This window comes from Cervus elaphus, chromosome 11, assembly GCF_910594005.1.
Source record: "Cervus elaphus chromosome 11, mCerEla1.1, whole genome shotgun sequence".
Classification (NCBI taxonomy): domain Eukaryota; kingdom Metazoa; phylum Chordata; class Mammalia; order Artiodactyla; family Cervidae; genus Cervus; species Cervus elaphus.
In genome coordinates, this window is record NC_057825.1 from 38,013,963 (window position 1) to 38,034,338 (window position 20,376).

General features: G+C 38.7%; 1 protein-coding gene across 2 annotated transcripts in view; it reads left to right on the forward strand.

The window, feature by feature from the left end:
- Window positions 1-661: 661 nt before the first annotated feature.
- The window catches only part of GFPT1 (glutamine--fructose-6-phosphate transaminase 1), a 61,415-nt gene continuing 41,700 nt past the window's right edge, over window positions 662-20,376 (forward strand). Inside the window, exons 1-4 of one of the 2 annotated variants that reach the window (XM_043917594.1) lie at window positions 662-858; window positions 11,336-11,443; window positions 13,101-13,208; window positions 18,809-18,934. In XM_043917594.1, coding sequence (XP_043773529.1) covers window positions 852-858; window positions 11,336-11,443; window positions 13,101-13,208; window positions 18,809-18,934 — 349 coding nt within the window. In that variant the 5' untranslated portion in view covers window positions 662-851. Of the gene's footprint in view, window positions 859-11,335; window positions 11,444-13,100; window positions 13,214-18,808; window positions 18,935-20,376 lie in introns of those variants that run through there. The other variant, XM_043917595.1, reaches the window with a different exon arrangement.

The following is a 20,376-nucleotide window of genomic DNA, read 5'->3' on the forward strand; positions in this document are numbered from 1 at the left end:
GAGCGCATAATGTTCGATAGTTGAACCTTACAGTCAGCCCCTCCGCCTCTGCAAAAAACGGTGGGGATGGGGAGCAGAGGTTTTAGAGGCCACGCATGTGACTTAAAGCTTAAGCTGGGACCTGAATCTCCTGTCACCAGAAAGACTGGCCGAACCTGAATACTGCGTTTCTCCCCTCCTTTCACTCAATCCTTTGCAATTTCTCATCAATCTTCTGTCCTTTTCTCTCCCTGACTTTTTGTTGGTCCCCCAGGGTAAGGCCTCCTGTTCCCTTCCTCCTTTTACGCTCGATAGGGTGCTGGGGCTTGGGGCCCTGGGCTACACGAGGCGGACGACGCACGCTATTTGCTTTGCTAACAAGTCCATCCTCTTTACTAATCCTTTCGTCGTTCCCTGCCAGCCGCCGTGTTCCTTATTCCCCGCAGGGCAGTGCCTCGCGCTGCTCGCCCCCGGGGCGGGCGTCTCCAGGAACCTCAAGCGGATGCGGCCACGAACCGGTGCCACGTCTCCGCCGCCAGCAGGCCAGGGCCTGCGTGGGATCGGGGGCGGGGCGGGGCGGGGCGGTGCGAGGAGGCGGGACCTGCGCATGAGCGGCGCGGGCGCGGCCCAATGGGACCTGCGGGCGGTGGCGGCGGCGGCGCGGTGCGCGCCGGGGGGCGGGGCCCGGCGGCAGTTGCTGGCAAGCCCGGGAGGCCGAGACCGCTGTCGTTGCCTCCGCCGTCGCATCCCCTGAGGGAGTCGTGTGGGCGCCCCCTTGGTATCCAAGCCCACGGGTTGCCCTACAGGCTCGTGTACGCTCCCGGACTCGCCAGCCGCTCGCCATTCGCCTTGCCAACCGTGCCTCCTGCAGCATGTGTGGTAAGGGGGCCGCGGGCGGGGGGCGTGTTGCAGGGCGGTGCTGGGGTGCAGTGCGGGCGCCGCCGAGGCCGGTGGCGCCGGCGGGAGCGGGAGTGTGGAGGGTGCGAAATCTGAGTATTGGGCCGGGGGCGTCCCGCGGTGGCTGAGGCTGCTGGGGGCGGGGGCCGCTTCGGGGAGCTGGAGTGTGGGGGGGTGGACCTAGGAGGGCACCTGAGAGGAGGGCGGGCCCTAGAGGAGATCTGGGGGGCCGAATGGGGGCTTTGCGCCAAGAAGAGAACCAGGAGGGAAGAGCAGTGTGTGTATTGGAAAAGGGGCGAGGGCTGAGGGAACTGAGGTGTGGAGGGGAGTGAATTCAAAAGAGTCCAGGTGAGTGAGGCAACCTGTGGAACATCAGGTGAGGTCTCTTGAATTTATCTCGCATGGTTCTAGGATTTATCCTTTAAAAAATACTTAATTTTAGTTGCTTTCTTTCGGGCACGCCCAGCAGAAAATAGAACTATACGATAATGACATTACGCATGATCTTACTTCCTGCCTCCCCCCCCCCCCCCCCCGCCCCCATGTCGACAGAACCCAATGCTGATCAATACCTTGGCGAATGGGCCCGGAAATGACCGTGGAGAGAGATCGTACTTCATTTATCACTTGAGTGTGCTTCCATTTGAAACACTTCCTTATGAGAAATATTGGCCTACATTTAATGAATGTTTTACCTAGAACAGCTAAAACCTGAAGTTAGGCCCTTCTATTCCATGATTTGAGATTTAGTCATTTTAATAAGTAACCTGAAAGTGGTGTGAGTTAAAAGGGGCTTCCCAGGTGGCGCTAGTGGTAAAGAAACGACCTGCCAATGCAGGAGATGTAAGGTTCGTATCCTGGGTCCGGAAGATTCCCCAGGAGGAGGGTATGGCAACCCACTCTAGTATTCTTGCCTGGAGAATCCAAAGGACTGAGGAGCCTGGCGGGCTACAGTTTATAGGGTCGCAAAGAGTCGGACACGACTGAAGTGACTTAACACGCAGGCACAGTGAGTTCAAAAGGAATTGTCAGAATTATATCTGAAATGACTGATATGCTCTAAAATTGGTACTAACTGGGCTATTGTAGGTAAAAAGAATTGAATTCTTACCTTCCTTATTGAGATTTACAACGACCTTACCCCTGGAAGAAAAACACCTTTTAAGGGAATTACGATTGTAAGAGAATTGAAGCTATCCGGGAAAATTACTCTTCGTAGCCCTTTTCAAGAAGAACTGAGCAGGAGGTAGCTTGTGCTGATTAGTGTCTCTTTTTCTTGTATTTAACTTAATGCTAATTTCAGCCTCTAAAATGAAGAGCAGGTTTAAATTTAGAGTAGACTTAAAAAACTGCACAAAAAACAAACAACTATAAATAGCTTGCTGAGATTATTAGTGGGAAAGCTGACTTTAGAATCAGTTACACTTTTGCTATGTCTCAGGGTAGCAGAATGGTTATCCGAAAGACATAATTTAGTTTGGAGCTGTAGGGTAATGAATTTACAGTCCCCCAGTGTGCTTGGTTTGGTAATTAAGTGTTACTGAGTGATGAAGCATTCACCTAGTCAAGTACCTGGCTTTCTGGTTGCAGATCATTTCTTTTCTTGTTCCAGGAAAAAGGAAGTAAAAAATACAGTACTATAAAAGAAAACAAAAGATCTGGTGTAGACAAGGTTCAGATAAGAGTGGAGGTTCAGATTTTAGGGTGGAGATTAAATGTTAGACATTTTCACACAGCCAGCACCCCCATTCCTCAGTGCTTCACTACTGAGGAAACAGGTGATGGAGCAAGAAATAAAGAACTAGTATTTGAGGCATTTCGAAGGTCCTGCTTTTAACCTGGACAGAGTTTTACATGATTCCAGGAATATCCAAAATTTATCTCCTCTTTGGTGTATGGTTCTGAAAGTTAACTGTTAAGACAAAATTTGTCTTTGTTTTCTCCCACATATTAATTATTGAAATACAATTTCTAGGCAGAGGAACTGAGTGGGGATGAGATTAGATGGGAAAATTTAGAGGTTTACTTTGTGAATACCTGCTGCTTGTTAAAGGTTTTAATGAGGGTAACAATTCTCTTTTGATAGGTTTTTCCAATCAGAAATACTGGTAAAACTGTTATTTATCAGATTGTATTGGGATGTTAGTGTTACTGAGGGGAAAAAAGATTTTATGGTCAAATAAATTTGAGAAGCAAATTTAAACAATGCTGAACTGACTTTTAAAAAAATTTTTTAAATTGCAGGACGAACATTTCATGTGACCTTCCAGAGAAAAATAGTGTATCTATTTTCCAAATTTATTTTGTCTTCCTCTTATTCTTGATTATTTGGAATGTACTTTGTCCTTCATAATCTGTTTTACCTTTGGCTTCAGCGAGAGAGTGTCAATTCACTTAAACTTCACACAGCTCTTAACAGATTTTGCTGTTTTTTTTTTTTTTTTAAATAAATATGGGATTATACCTTTTTGTTCCAGTGGTATATATAAGTGACATTTTCATAAATGAGATCGTATTTAAAAGCAGTTAGAGAGCTGCAGTTAAAAAATATTCTGAAATGAATCCTTAAAAATTGTTTTGTAATTATACTGTGTAATGGCTTTGGGTCTATTTAAGTGATGCTGAGACTGGCTTCTATGATAAATCATAAAATTAGTGATATTGCCATTTTCTTAAACATACTGAGTATGAAGTAGGTGTGAAAGAAAAGAATTATTGCTTAATGAGCATTTTCTCAGTTGTGTTCCCTGGAAAAGGAAAAGTTAACAGGTTCTGGTAATGAGCAGTATAAGGTGGGAAAGAGTTTTGTAACACATAAGTTTGGGTAATTCTGCTTTTGGAGATTCTCAATTAGCAAGTTTAAAGTTTTTAGGAAGTTCTACAAATAAACCTGTTAATTTTGTTTAACCCAGTATTTCTTAAATCTTTAATTATGGAGACTTTCTTTTACTGTATGCCTACTTAGCATCCTGCAATAGAGTGTTCTCTCTGTGGTTTCAGAATTTTTGACTGTACATTTTAGGTACCTAGAAAGTACTAGAAGGTATTTGATATGTATGTATAACTGAGTCACTTTGATGTAAATCAGAAATTAACACACCACTATAAAGCAACTATACTTCAATAACAAAATATTGGTAAAAGAAAAGATATTTGAAGTGATCTCTTTGTACTTGGCACTCTGCCCTTAGGAGAGACGACTAGAACAAGGGAATTGCCTTTAAGGAATTGCTGTCTGATTGAAAGGAACAGTAAATACACGTGCAACAGGTGTGGGTGATAATTACAGTCCTTGTTCATTGCCATGTTTTAGAATGCGAGTGAAATGAATAGAAATTCAGAGACTTGTTAGGCCAGGAATGTTCCAGATGACAGGATAGGACTCTTGGTAAGGACTGCTGCCAGCTGGTAAAGAACTAGTGCATTGTGAGAGACGCCAGTGATGACACATTTTACCGAACAGTGTATGAAGTCAGAAATAATAAATTAAGAACCACTACCAGTGGGTTTGAAAGAAGAAATTGAAGTACCAGCAAAAGAGGCCAAAGAATAGTAGTTAGAGGCACAAACATTCCAAAGTGGTATATTGCCTTAGTGGAAGGTCTGTAAGAGTTAAAAAAAAAAGTCATTCATGTTTAATACTGCAGAGAGAGATTAATTGGCATTTGGCTATAAAGAAATCATTAGAGAAGTTACACATATGAAGGTAGAAGAATTTAAGTTTGCGTTCAGGAAGAGAGCATGTATACCAACAAAAGAGACAAGATTGTGAAACTAAAGTCCCTGATAGAGTTGAAAAGTTGATTTCCAACATGTAAGCTGTGAAGTTAAAACCAGGTGTTAACTGGTTGATGCACACCCTAAGCATTGTCTCTAAATTGACTGAAAGTTGAGCTAGATCATCAGATAATGAAAATTCAACCCACTGTTGTGTAGGACAAGGATGCCTGATGTGCTGCAGTCCATGGGGTTGCAGAGAGTCAGACACAACTGAGCTACTGAACTGTTGTGTAGGATCCTCATAATATTTTGATGTTAACAAAAAGTTCTATATTTACAAAATCAAGGACTCACTTATCAAGACTTACAAGTAGGAGAGGTTCGTTCAAGTAGGAGAGGTTGGTTCATCGAATAGTGTGTAGAATATCTTTCTCTATTTTGAGTTTATAAGGAAGGATAAAAGAGTTTATAAAGTAGTATACCCTTAAGATGAAGAGGAAGGCTTCAGTTCTGCAAAGAATCTACCAGAAATGAGAAAGAAGCTGGGAAGAGAAAAATGAGGATTTAAGAGTTAGTCTAGATTCTAGACTTTAGCATAATATCTGGGGGTGATTTGAAAGTTAGACAAACAATGAATTAGCAGAACTGGTCAGCAGTTGGGAGGGCCTCTAGGAAAGTAGACCTCAGATGGATGGATGACCTGAAATGGATGGATTTCACCGTAGGAGGGCTCAGGGACACAGGTGACAGCGTAATGGGCCCAGAGAGGCTGACTTGGCAAGATGATGAAAAATTGTGGTCTGATGTGATTGATCAGAGAGAAGCAGGAGAGATGGAATGTTGGAAGGTGTGCAAGCAAGGAATGCATGCTTTTTCTCAGGAAAGATGATGACAAAGGTAGACTGTGAGGGAGTGTATAATTAGCGATGTCAGGGTTTAAACACTGCTTTGAGTTCCAGGGTGTTAAATATGCAAGAGAGAAATGTTTTGGAGCTCCTTCCAGTGGCCACAAGTATTTACAACAAAGTAGGGGACAATTCAACCGGCATTTTGTAACTAGGAAAAAGATTTTGAACAGTTAACAAACAAGAAATTGAAATTTCTCTTGTGTCACTCCATATAATTTTTTCTTTGTGTTTTTGAGGTTGTAGAAAATGTTCTTTCAAATATTTCATCTTTTAGAGGAATCTTACCTATAGACTGTGCCTCCATAATTATAGTATTGACTGTGTTTTTATTGCAAGTATCTAGTTGGTGTGTATAACTTTAATTGCAGAATTGTTTATAATTACAAAGAGTTAGGAAAGCCTCAATAAATAGGTAAATGGCTGGGCAAAAAATGAGAGCTCTATTATGAACTATTATTATTATGCAGCCATTAAATAGACTGGGGTGGATGTGTTATACTGACATAAAAAGATCTCCAGCATCTTAAGAGAAAAATACAGAACAATATGTGTATTATCACATTCATATGCTTTTAAAAAAACCTCTAACACCATATACATCTAAGTTTATATATGTAGAAAAATTCATACCTGAAGGTTTGGTGCAATGTGTGTGGGATTAACAGTAGTTATCTCCTGTATGGAGGTAGAAAAGAGATTTTTTACAATTCATTCTGTAGGATTTGTATAATTTGAATCTTTAGTGATAATTTGTAACTTGTTATAAGAAAAAATTTAAAAAGGAAACAAGTGATATTGTGGTTGGATTGTTTCAGAAAATATAAAATTTGGAGAAGGAATTTGATCTTAATACTGATAAACTCCAATGTCTAGGTTCTCATCAGAATATTGAAGCTGTCAAGTGAAAAAATACAGAAGAGCAAAATTTCTTCCTGAAACTAATATAATGTTGCAAGTCAATTATGCCTCACATAAAGTAAAATTTTTTGTTCATAAGAACCTATATTAAACCAGACATAGAAACTTTAATAATTTGATTGGTCAGCTAAATTGCAGTGTTTTCATTTCAGTACAATCGAACAGTCTTTGCCTATAAGTAGATTGCTTTTAAGCAGGTGTGTCAAGTCTGTGATCTAGGTCATGTCTGAATATCTTGTTAAACAAGGTGCTTATAAGTGCTTTTATGTCATTGAATTTAAGTTGCCATTTTCTGAGAATGATGCTTGTAGGTGCAGCCTCTTGCTTCAGTTAGGGATATATTTATTCCAGGTATATTACATTAATAAGAAATTTTCACTTTGGAAACACAAGCCGACTTGGCAGTAGAAAATCTCCTGTGCTCTTTACAACTACTACTGTTTGTGGCATTGGAACAATTACTGAAGAGCTGTGAAGAGTTGGTTTTTAGACTTTTATAGTTACCTTAAGCAGAATTGTTTATTGTGAGGTTTGACAAGACAAATATCAAAGACCTGAAGTAGGGATTGCTACTCTGTCATTTTGAGTTGTGAATACCTACCCTGTAAACAGCTGTAAATATGCTCTGCATGCCCAATTGGCAATTGTTTGTGGTTCTGTTTTCCCCAAGATTACAGATAACCCCCTAACCCGAACAAGTGGGCCAGCTGTGCTCTCAAGGGGCTGGTGTGTAAATCAACAGATTCATCCTCTTTATCTTTCATTTTCCTAATGCTGGATAACTAACTTTCTTCTCCCAGCTCTGATACTTTGATCTTAGAAAATTTCTCTATGTGTGTCATCCTTTTAATCCTTTTAGTTTCTGCCTAGTTATGCAAGGAGAAATATTGCTCCTACTACTTCCTCTATTCTACCTCTTCTCTTTTACTTTGTTCCAATAGTGAACCAAAACAGTGACAGTAGTGATTATTGGTAATTGTAGTGCTTCGTCTCTTGAGAGAAAGGCAGGTTTTGAATTGGAATTGATATATGGTATTTCATTGAATCTAAGATGCCACTTATTGGGAAATGTACCATTTTTATATGGACCACAAAGAGAAAATATGAATGTCTTGAACTCAGTGTTGGCAGTATCTAAAGGCCTAGAAATTGTTATGAGAACACTTTCAGAGTATCATAGGCTAAGCAATATAGTTGTCTTTACCTTAAAGCAGCGGTGAATCTTAGTATTGCTAATAGGGAATCAACAGACAATATTAAAAAACATACATACTTATGTGAAACTTTCCTGGCGGTCCAGTGGTTAACACTCTGTGCTTCCATTGCCGGGCGCACAGGTTCGATCCCAGGTTGGGTAACTAAGATCCTGCATGCTGCAGTGAAGGTCAGAGATCCTGTGTGCTGCAACTAAGACCTGGCGCAGCCAAATAAAAGAAACCTTAAGTTTGTTTGGAGAGAGATATTGGTTTAGAGAATATTTCTCTTCCTATAAAATTGTACTTAGGATCTCAGGATCCACACAATGAACCAGTGTAAACCAGGGAGATTGAAGTTAGGAAAAATATCAAAGTTGAATGTTGTTGAATTACATGTGTTGAAATTAGTGAATTTAATATGACATCACTCTGAATTTTCTTTAAAAAAATGTATTGAGTCTGTCTATAACTTGTCTTAAAAACAATGTTTTTGTCATTAACATTTAAATTGTTTTAAAAATTTGTATTTGATTATTGTATTTCATCTTTAATTCTCTGAATATATTATTTTTTTGCCATCAGAATTACATTTCTTTAAGTGAACAAACCAAACAAAAACAAGAATGTAGAAACACAGAACAGAGTGTATAAAGTATACAGAAGTAGAAATATAATGTTGTGTGTGTGTGTGTATGTTAGTTGCTTAATCGTGTCCGACTCTTTGCAACCCCACAGACTGCAGCCCACCAGGCCCCTCCATCCATGGGATTCTCCAGGCAAGAACACTGGGGTGGGTTGCCATTTCCTTCTCCAAAAGAAACTATAGAAAGAAAGAAAGTGATGTCGCTCAGTCATGTCTGACTCTCTGTGACCCCATGGACTGTAGCCTACCAGGCTCCTCCATCCATGGAATTTTCCAGGCAGGAGTACTGGAGTGGGTTGCCATTTCCTTCTCCAATAATGTTGTATACATGCAACTTATTACCTCAATAAAAAAATAAATACTTCATAAGTTATACTGAGTTAGAAAGAAATGCCTCAGTATTACCTCAATAAAAAAAAATAAATCTCAGGAAAAAAGGAATTACATTTCTTTTATTTTTATTTATAAAAAAATTTTTGGCCATGTTTCACCACACGTAGGATCTTAGTTCCCCAACCATGGATTGAACCCACATGTCCTGCGTTAGAAGTGCAGTCTTAATCACTGGACCGCCAGGGAAGGAATTACATTTCTTAAGGGAGAGCTGATTTAGTAGTGAATTTTTCTGAACGTGCTGCATTATTGGGATTTGGACTTCTTTAAGGCTTTCCAGAGCCCACAGCCTGCAAAGAATTGTTGACAGTGTAATATGTCATATTAGTTAATGATTTTTATTTTTTAAATTTTTTTTATAAGTTAATGATTTTTAATTGAATTAGGTTGTATCCTCCTTTAGCAGATTATTTAGCTGATGCTAATCACAGTGGCGGAGAGTAGGCTAGTTGAGAACGTGTGTTCTGTTAGCACAGTTATATTAAAGTTTTATTTTGGGAAAATATTTATATTTTGTGTATTGTCCATTAATGAGATAACACAAATACTTATTTGGGAATGATAGTTTTCTGTGTGTTTAATCTTTATCAAAGGCCAGTGACCCATGGGGGTTAAAGGGTAGAACATATAAAAGTTTGATTTACAGTTGGGTTATTATTTTAGTTTTTACATATTCTAGATACTTTATAAAGAAACAGCAGTAACAACAAAACCCCCAGACCTAATGTGGTGTTGTGGTGCTGTGCATGTGAGATGTTTGTACAGTGCCTGATAAATTAATAGATCTTTACAATTATAATTTTTCAAAATATGAATGAATATAGAATTTCTATAAGATTGTGGCCTTCTGCTACCTTTTTTAGAAAAGCTCAAATAATTGTTTCATGTTGTTTTGGAGTTTAGTTTTAAAATGTGATTTTCTTTTTTTTGGGGGGGTGGTATGGTATTCAGAGAAAATTGCACTGTACTCAGAATGGTGTTCGGTATACATGTTATGATTTTTTTTGGTCAAATATTAACAATGTAATATTTTTGTATTCTGAAATTCTTTGATAAGACCAAACTTTTAAAGAAACATAGATTTTCAAATGAAATAAAAGCTGGTCATTCCAGAGTTCTGCCCCACAGAATTAATCCCTTTAAGAATCAGTGGCATTATAGTGTAAGATAGTTAAGAAAAAGGAAAGTTCTTTCATAAGTAAGCTACTTGAATTTATATTTCCTTATATTTTGATTTTCAGTTTTTATACATTTAAGCTATATTCTTGCTGGCCAAAGCACAATCATGGAAGACCTCAGAATATTTCCATGCTGCTATTCCTAAAATGTGGATTTCCTTTACCTTTGTTCTCCTGCCACTTTACTGGATCAGTTTATGTTGTACAAGTCCCTTTGTTTATAGTTTTGCTTTTCCAAATGATCGCTCCTTTTCTATGAATTCTCAGTTCAGGTTCAGTCACTCAGTCGTGTCCAACTCTTTGCGACCCCATGGACTGCAGCATGCCAGGCTTCCCTGTCCATCACCAACTCCTGAAGCCTGCTCAGAATCATGTCCATCGAGTTGGTGATGCCATCCAACCATCTCATCCTCTGTCATCCCCTTCTCCTCCCACCTTCAATCTTTCCCAGCTTCAGGGTCTTTTCAAATGAGTCAGTTCTTCGCATCAGGTGGCCAGAGTATTGGAGTTTCAGCTTCAACATCAGTCCTTCCAATGAATATTCAGGACTGATTTCCTTTAAGATGAACTGGTTGGATCTCCTTGTAGTCCAAGGGACTCTCAAGAGTCTTCTCCAACACCACAGTTCAAAAGCATCAATTCTTCAGTGCTCAGCTTTCTTTATAGTCCAACTCTCACATCTATACATGACTACTGGAAAAACCATAGCTTTGACTAGACGGACTTTTGTTGACAAAGTAACGTCTCTGCTTTTTAATATGCTGTCTTGATTGTCTCAAGAGTGAGAATTCTCAAGAGTTATTAATATGTATTATAGTTATTTGTCCTTTACTAGAATCTGGTGAACAAGTGAGAAACCGTTGCTCCTGTGATGATTACATACTTTTTAGCCCATTTTTCTTTATGATTAAATGATTTAGATTGTGAGTATTCTTCACATCATTGCTATTTATAAGTTATTTATTCCTAAATGTGTTGATAGCATGGTCATTGAAAGTAAGAAAAATTATTCTGTCTGTGTAAGTTTTGTAGGGTACATATGTTGCTTAAAATATTTAGTTCAGAAAATGTTTTCCTTTAAAAATAATGCTCAGTGTATAGAACATAAATCCCAAATTTGCTGGTTAATTTTGAAAAATAAATTTTAGTTGATAAAATGTCAATGATGAAGGTAAGTCACCAGTCTTATAAACTTCTTTGAAAAACTAAACATATTTGCTTCAGTCTTCTTTATATGTGTAAGAATTTCTGCTTTGAAAAAATTTCACTGCCTTTGAACAATTTGAAGTGGAGATTTCGTATGGCAAAACCAATACAATATTGTAAAGTAGAATAAATAAATTTTAAAAAATGAAGTGAAGATTTCTTTTGTTTTCAAAGATAAACTCAAGCTTCACCTTTTTTGCACATCTTATACATTATTATGCAATATATATATTATAACTATGCCAATTTTGATTCTCTAGTCAGAATTTTCTATTAATTAAATTTGTTTATTTGCAGGTATATTTGCTTACTTAAACTACCATGTTCCTCGCACAAGACGAGAAATTTTGGAGACGCTAATCAAAGGCCTTCAGCGATTGGAGTACAGAGGATACGATTCTGCTGGTATTTCCTTTAAAAAATGTTACGGGTGTTGCATGATATCTTGACTCTCAATAAAAAGCGTTTTTTGTTTTCAGTTACTAGACTTTTTAATAATATCCATTTTGTTGTTTCTGGTAAATCTAAAATCTGAAGAATTTTTGTTTTTTGTCGTATTTAAAGGGTTTGTTCATTCAATTTCAACAACATTACCATTTATGTAGAGTATTGCTTCTTATGGGTCTCTTCTTGTGCTAAGAATGTTACTGTAAAAAACAAGTTACTGGGGACATTTTCATTTTAGAACAGAGTTTTTGAAGACCTTACTCTGGAAATTTTTTTTTCTTTCCTATAACTTTTAATTTCTTTTTCTCCATGGATTCCATGCTTCTGGCATGTGATCTTGCCCAAGATTATGTCTTAACATAAATGACAAAGCAAAGAACGTTTTTTTTTTTTTTTTGTCAACTTTATGTTCTACTCCAACTCCTTCCCTTAATCATATCTGGCTCCCCAAGACCATCTCCAGTTTCAGTGATTCCCTCGGAGCATTCAGCATATAGTTGTACTCATGGCTATAGTTTATTATAGCAAAAGAATAAAAAGCAAAATTAACAAAGAGAAAAGGTGCATGGGGCGAAGTCTGGAGGAAGCCAGACATAAGCTTCAGAATTCTGCCCCTGTGGAGTCCCCACACATGCTTGATTCCCACAGCGAGTTGGACAACATGTGTAAAATGTGTACCAGGGAAGCTCATTACTAACTCTGTGGGCTGGTCGTGTAGATACCTGGTGCCTAACATGTACCAACATTTCAGGCTCTTCGAAGGGAAGTGCATGTTCAGCAGAAGCCACATTGTTTGCTCCAACAGTATAAGTGCAGTAAGCCATTCTTAATCAGTTAACATGGTGGGAACCCTCTTAACATTCAAGTTCACAGATGCCAGCCAAGGGCCAGCTTTGCAAGCAGGCCTTTCTAAGATAGCAGTCTTGGGCCTGCCATATTAACTCTTTAGTGTACACTCAACATTGCCCTAGGTAATGGGCATTTATCTTCCTTGACTCTTCCTCGAATAATGGAAAGTCAATTCCTCAACTCCTTTGTTTTTCAGATTCTCTCTTTCCTTCACCTCTGACAACATACCTTCTCATTCTCTTCCTAACTTGATGATTATTTCTTTTTTGTCTGCTTTGGCAGCTGCTTTTCTTTCACCTATTACTTATTTTAAGTGACCTACCTTTAATGGTACCTCTAGAGTAACTTTTTCAAATTCTGTAGGAACTTTAGTAGAATCTTGAGAGCTGTGTGTCCTGACATCCCTTCCTTACCCTGCTTCTGAGGTGGTGCCAGTCTTCTGTGTATCTCCATTGTGCTGCAGTTGCAACCTGTAGTACTTTTATTATAGCCACATAACATATTAAAACCACACTGTATGGTAATTATTTTTTCCTTGTCTGTCTTCTCTTGGCAAATTGGAGAATAGGAACTGAATTTTCTTCATTTTTGTCTCTATCATGGTTCTTGACATATAGTACATTTTCAGTAAATTTTGAATTGGTAAGTAAATGAATTAATTAGATGAAAAAAATTTATTTTTCACTTATAAGTTCTGCCTTATGGTCATAGTTTCTAAGTGGTAGCCAATTTCTAAATCTTGCTTTTCTACCTCTGAATGATTCAGGTGTGGGAATTGACGGAGGCAATGATAAAGATTGGGAAGCCAATGCCTGCAAAATCCAGCTCATTAAGAAGAAAGGAAAAGTCAAGGCACTGGATGAAGAAGTTCACAGTAATGTACTTAGTTTGTTTTTTGTCCCCCCTCCTCTTTTCTTCCTTCTCCCTTCCTTAGCAAATTATTTTTCCTCCCATATTTTGGGGCCCATTTGAAGAATAGTGATTCTTAAAGTTGAAGGGAGGGAAGAAAAGTAGTTTTGATATTGTTTGTACTGCTTTTAATGTACCTTAGTTTCAGAAATGGTATTAACTAGGGAGGGAAATAGCCATCATTCCTGAGGAAGGGACATTCATAAGACAAAAAGTATTTTTGACAGTGCCCTTATTCACATGGCTTCACTTGCTGGTTGGCTTCACTTTGGACTAAAATGCTAAGTTTGGATATATCATCAGTCTGGCTGTTGCACCTTACAGTAGGTCTGATACAATCAGGTAACTATCATATTTTTACCTCGTGATTTTCTTACTTCCCGAGCATAAAGTAGTTGCCAGAGGTACATGTTCCATCATATAGGGCATACTTTACAGTATTTATTATTTTATGCTTATACATTTTATTTTTTCACAGAAAACTTGAAAGCAAATACTTTGAAGTAAATTGATTGAAAAAACATATTAAAAAATCTTCCAAAAAACAAAACAAAACAAAAATCTTCCACAAAACCCAGGAAACAGTAGGTTTTTTTATATACCCGCTCAAATGGGCCGTCGTTATCATTGTAAAGGGGTACAGGTGAAAGAGGAGAACAGTGGACTTAGTCATCGTTAACTCTTGCATAAGCCAAACATTCAGCTTTGTGGCGCAGTTGATGCTTGAACAACATGGATGTGAACTGTGTAGATTCATTTATATGGACATTTTTTTTTCCAGTTGTAAATACTACAGTGCTATACCATCCATGGTTGATTAAATCTGTGGAGGTGGAACCTTGGACCCAGAAGCTGGCTATAAGTTACACGTAGGTTTTTGACTGCTCACTGAGTCAGCACCCCTAACCCCTGTGTTGTTCAAGGGCCAGCTGTACTCGTTTAACAAATTATGACAGTATTTATTTTGAATCTGTTGTGGATAAGGTTAGCTTGAAATAAAGCAGACACGCAAACAGCTACACTTCAAAAACTTGGTTATAAATATTTAATCTACTATGTGTACTGCATCCTGTTTACCAGTTTGAATATAGTAGGTTTTATAGGAGAGAACAAACGGATTGGTTTCAGTTTCAGAGAGAGCTAGTTCCCACAAGTTGGAGAGGCTAAGAATATGTAGGGATTGGCTGCTAATTATATTTGGGCAGTAAAGGTGAGAAGGGAGGACCTTCTGAGTAGATTAGCTTGGGTAAAAGTAAGAATAGAGAAGGCAAGTTTGATGGAATGGTAGATACCTTTTAAAGCTTCATTGTTGGTCAGTGAGTATGGGAGGCTGGAAGGGAAGATGGTGACCAGAATCACCATCTCTGAATGTCGTCATATTGAAGCATGATCCTTCCTGCAGGAAAGTGATCCTTTTTCTGGAATGGTCACTTGGAGACAGAGCTGGCGAATTTGTACCTGATGAGTCGCTTGGGAGAGCAGTCTGGCACTGTCTAAATGGGAGATGCCTGTCCCTTATGGCCAGGCACTTCCACTCGGAGACATGACAGTAAGATGGCATTGCAGCAAAGTTTAGAAGCAGCCTCAGGGTCCACCAGCAAGGGAGTGGGAGAATACGTTGTATGTGACAGTGAATGACCATATTTAGCTTTGGAAGGTGTGTACCAGATCTGACTCTGCTTTCTGAGAACCGAATATTGGAGTGAAAAAAAAAAACCAAAACAAAACATGTGGAAGGGTATGTACAGTATTGTGCTATTAAAAAAAAGAACACTATAATTTATAGCTGTGTTAGCACAATAGAAGTTTGAAGGCACAGGTGGGAAAGCTCTTGTGACTCTTTTGGGGAGGAAAGGAATGAAGTAGGGTATAAAGGAGGCACCAATTGCATTTTTTTAAATTTTATTTTAACATTTCAGGACTCAAAGAGATCTAAAGCATAAATGGCTAGAAATTAACATTTGTTAATTTGGAGTGTGTTGTTTGGATATTTGTGGTGTTTATTTTGTTATTGCCAGCAAGTGTTAGTGTTTAACCTCTTAAGATGAAAGGGAAGGAAGACATCTTAAAGAAGGTCATTAGACTGGTTATTGGTAGCGTCTGACTTTGATAATACTTGCTGACATTTGTTGCTTTCTGTGTCCCAGACGCTTGACTGAATGCCTTCTGCATAGTCTTCGTTGTAACTATGGAGTAGCTAAAATTATCTTCCTCATTGCAGATGAGGAAATTGAAGCTCAGAGGAGCAGGTACTGACTTTAGATGGTGTCAACAGTAAAACCAGTGAGGTTTGGGAGCAGAGGAAAGGCAGAGGATTGCTATCCTAGATCGTGACAACTAAAGATTTTTTTAGTATTTTATATCTTAAAGCTGTAAAGCACAAATGGTTATATTAATATGTTAACATTTGTGCTCTGGGTGTAGGTATTTAGATGTTTCGTTATTACCAGCAAAGTAAATATGTTTGGACTATTAAAAAAAGAAAGACGACACCTGAGAAAAGGTACACAGAGAACAAAGCCTCGGGGGTGAGTGTGGGGGGAAGAGAGAAGATGCAAGAAAGGAAGTGATGGCGGCGCTCCAGCTCAGAGAGGTGGGCACAGGCCGGGAGTTAGCTTTCCTAGGGGCTGAGGGCAGAAGAAAAGCTGATTTAAACAGTTATGAGGTGAAAGAAAGCTGAGTAAGGTAGAGATTGAGGGACTACATAGAATTGAGTCTTAAGGAGAGTATAAAAGATGTCATGAACTGTTTGGGAATTAAATGAGCGCTCTCTCAGTTTAATTAATAAGGAAAATGGGTACATGTTCCTTAAATGGCAGCAGTGAAATAGGCTTGGTAATTACTATGAACTTGAAATAGACTCAATTAACAGAATTTTGTGACTGTCAACGTTGCTTGGTAGCTTGGGGTGTAGGGGGGAGAGAAAATTGATTGTAATGATATCTAGACTTAAGGTTTAATGAGGGGCTTTAGAGTGGATAGAACAGTGAATAGAAACAGTCAGGATTGGAACCATGATTAATCTGTAAAACCTGAAAATACTACTTGTGGGGAATTTGTATTGTTGTAGCAATGATTGTTTTCTTATTAGACCTTAAATAAAGTTCCTTTGGCAACAGTGTACTAGGTATGGTAATTACCTTGAGTTTGAAATGGATTCATTTTATAGATGCTTTTTACTTTCTCTGATGTACTTTCTCTTGCCAGTGTGTGGGGGGAACATACTGCTTTCAATTACAGTTAACGTTAATCCAAAAAAGCTAGTTACATGTTTTCATTGCTTGTATTGGCCTGTTAAGTAGTAATAAATGGTGATCCTTACTTTTCTGGAGGTCATTTATCAGATTGCCTTAATTATTTAGAACACCATTAAATCGGAAAAGACATTGATGATTTTTCTCCATTGGTTGATTGAGCTAGCCAACAAAAATTTGAGTATCTGCTCTTTATAGCTTAGTGCTTAGTATTCAAAGATAATAAGACAAACTCCTCCTCTTTGTAGAACTTAAATCCTGGTGGAAGCCGGGTTGACAACATGTCCAATGTTGTAATAGTACAGCAGAGTGTACACTGTGGTTTTAGTCTTAGGCTCTGAAGGCAGCCAGTCTTGGCTTCAAATTCTCTCTCTGCTTCCTATAGCTATGACCTAGGGCAGGTTTTATGACCTTGTGAGCCTGTTTCTTCATCTATAAAATGGGGACAGTTATACCTAATAGTACGTAATTGTATTGTGAGGATTCAGTAACAGAATGAATATCTATTGAGTACTTGTTGTATACCAGCCATTGTTCTAGGCCCTGAGGACAGAGAACAAGATAAGCAAAGTCTATGCCCAGATGGAGCTTACTGTCCAGTGAGAGAGCCAGACAACAAATAAATACATAATATCAGGTAGAGGTCAGTGCTATAAAGGACAAGTATGGTAGAGGTGACATTTGAGCAGAGATCATGTGATTGTCTGTATGAGGGAATTCTAGGCAGAGGGAACACCAAGTGCATAGATTGTGTGGGCTTAGCCTGCTTGCAGCTGGAAGTCAGTGGGGCTAGAGCTCAGTAAGTGAGGAGTAGAGTTCAGGAGATGAGGCTAGAGAGGAGGCTGATGGTTAGGGCACAGAGGGTCTTGAGAACAATGGATTTTGCTGTTTGCTGGGAAGCCATTGGAACATTTTGCATAGGGAGTGACGTGATCTAACTTCTTCTTTGAATGGATCACTTTGGCTAGATTGTGCAGAAGGAAGGCTGGACACAGGGGCACCAGTTAGGATTCTGTTTAGTAGTCCAGTGTAGAGATGCTGGTCAGAGTGATAGGAATAGAGTGAGGAGGTGTCTGTAGTACCTCACACAGGGTAAGTTCTCCATAAATGTTAGCTGTTATTCTTTGTAACAGGTGCATTGAGAGCTTTGAGGAATGACTGGAGAGGGTTGGGAGATGAGGATGGAAAGGGGATGGAAAAGGTAGGTGGGGGCCAGATGGTGAAGGGCCTTGTATATCGTGAAAAGGTGTTGGGGCTTTATCTTGTGAGAAAATAGTTCTTGAGTTGGTGTTAGAATTTGAGAATCTATGTATAAATCCCTGACCAGGTTTAGGATGATTCATATGGGTAACTAGGGATGCAAACCACATTTTAAGTAATTGGAAGTCTATTCAAGGATTTTAAGCATTGTTTCTTGATCATATTTGTATTTTAGAATGACCTTTGATTAGCCAGGATAAAACCCACAAAGACTATATATGAAACTGCATGGACTTTCCTGTTCAGACTTCTCAGCAGTTTGCTCTTAATGTCGACCTAATTTGATAAGCTTTGTTATCTGCTTCCTTAGCCAAATGAATTTTGTATGTAGGCAATTAAAAAGGGGACATTCTTAATAAATACTAGAACTCTTTTTTTTTTATTTCTTTCCCCTGGAAGAAGCAAAAAGAGTTCATAGGGAGAAGGAATTAGAGTATGTGCTTTTTAAAACAGGAACACGAGCCTGTAACCTCATGCTTTCATAGTGTTGCTTTGTTCTCAAGGACTGTTCTTTGATTTTGGAAACTCTTCATACTTGCAGTTTATGGTTTGAGATACGGGCCATTTACTGGGGACCAAAGACACTGTGGTTCATAAGGCTGTGTGGCACTGAGAAAACGAATTTCTTTTAATATGATACTAATTAAAATGATACTAATTTTTTTTCAAAGAAAGGATTAAATGAGATTTTTAAAGATCACATTAACTCTTTTTGACCATAAGTGTGAAAATTGTCAAATTTGTAGAAAAATGGAAAGAATAGTACATTAATCATCCATATACTTCATCTGTTTTTACCAGTTGTCAACATTTTGTCACATTTGCTTTATCTCTTTGTACATACTTCTGGGGTTATTGGAACCATTTACCCTAAATGTTTCAGCTGCATTAACTCCTCTAAGTCTTTTAATTACTGTTTGAATAAGCCTGATCTTCAGTTTTAATAATTGTATATTCCAGATGAATAAGACTGTAATAATTTAAATACAGCTTATAGCATTGTCCCTACAGTTTGATTTAATATTGGAATTTTTTATTTTATCTTCTTCAGAACAACAAGATATGGATTTGGATATAGAATTTGATGTACACCTTGGAATAGCTCATACCCGTTGGGCAACGCATGGTGAACCGAATCCTGTCAATAGCCATCCCCAGCGGTCTGATAAAAATAATGGTATGGACGGATTGTACACACTTTGGAATGTTTGTATTTTGGAAGCCAGTAGGTAGCACGTAGATACATATATCACAGCTAACTGGATATCATAGCAATTAATCTGTAATTATGTAAGTGTGTGTTTCTAAAAAGTAAGGATGTAGCAGATTGATTTGTCTCCGAAGAGACTTCTCCTTTTCTCTCCTTTCTTCCTTGCAGTTTACTCCGTTATTTGTACTATTGAGTTTGCTACAGTCTAAATCTTGCTAATGGTATGCATCTTGTGGTATCATTTCACATGATTCATGATTTTCTATGTCTAAATACTTCTATAAAGAGAAGTTTCTCCATGTTAACAGATTGATTGCCCAGATGTACAGATTGTCTAAGAAAGGCAGGATAAATGTTTAATTTTCCCCCCTTTATTTACCATTTTTCAAATGAAGTGGTTCTAATGGTCCAAGATGAACAGATTTCTTCATTGTTATTATAAATTCATGGGTTTGAAATATTTTGTTTCAAAACACTGAAGTAGTTCTCTGTATTGATGCACAAAATTATCTTTAGTCACTGGGAGCTTCTTCAGGTTGACTCCTGAGTACTTTTGATGTGATCCAAGTAGGTCCAGTAGTCTTTGTTATTTTGGTATTTGAAGATATGGCAGGTTTTCTAATCCTGCCCCAAACTTGAAATCAGCCAACTTTCTAAGGAACCCTAGTTCCTTTCAGTGGAAACAATAAAGACTCTAAGCCTGGGTATCACAGTGGCTGTGGTGGTGGGTGTGGAGCAGATGGTGGAAGTAGGGGTACCACTTACAGTGGGAGCTGCGGCCTGAGGGAGTGGGCGTGGCAACCGCTGAAACACAGCCCTCTCTGTTCCCTCTTCTCCTGGGGCCTTGTTACTCCCCTCTGCCAGCTGCACTGGGTGAGCACCTTTGCTGCAGGAAAAGGAGAAGGAAAACATTGAAGAAGACCACCAAAGGAGTAGTAGAAACCTTGTCTTTCATAACTCCTGGGACACAGAGTCTTCCAGCAGTGTTAGTGGTGGGAGCAGCAATGGCAACAGCATCAGTAACCTAGACAGGGCCAGTGGGCTTGAAAGCAGCTTAAACCACCTCATCGCCAGTCCAGCCCAAAGCACCCCCAGCCTGTGCCGAACAGTCCATGCTGTGCCAAGGCTGTTACTTCCACATCAGCCAGACCCTGGAGGAGGCCCACTTTTATAGCCAACACTACTAAGAATGGCTTCCCATGTGATGTGCTGGCAGTTTCTTGCCTTCCGTGAAGGAATAGTTCTGTGCGTGTTTGATATTTCAACTTATAGTGTTTTAAAAAGTTGCACAAAAAAATGCCTGTTGGTTTTTCAATCAGTATTTGAAATAACAGGTTAACAGGCAGTTGTTTACTTGTGGTTTTGCTGCACTATTATGATTTCAGAAAGATTTTGAAGCAGTTTGTTAT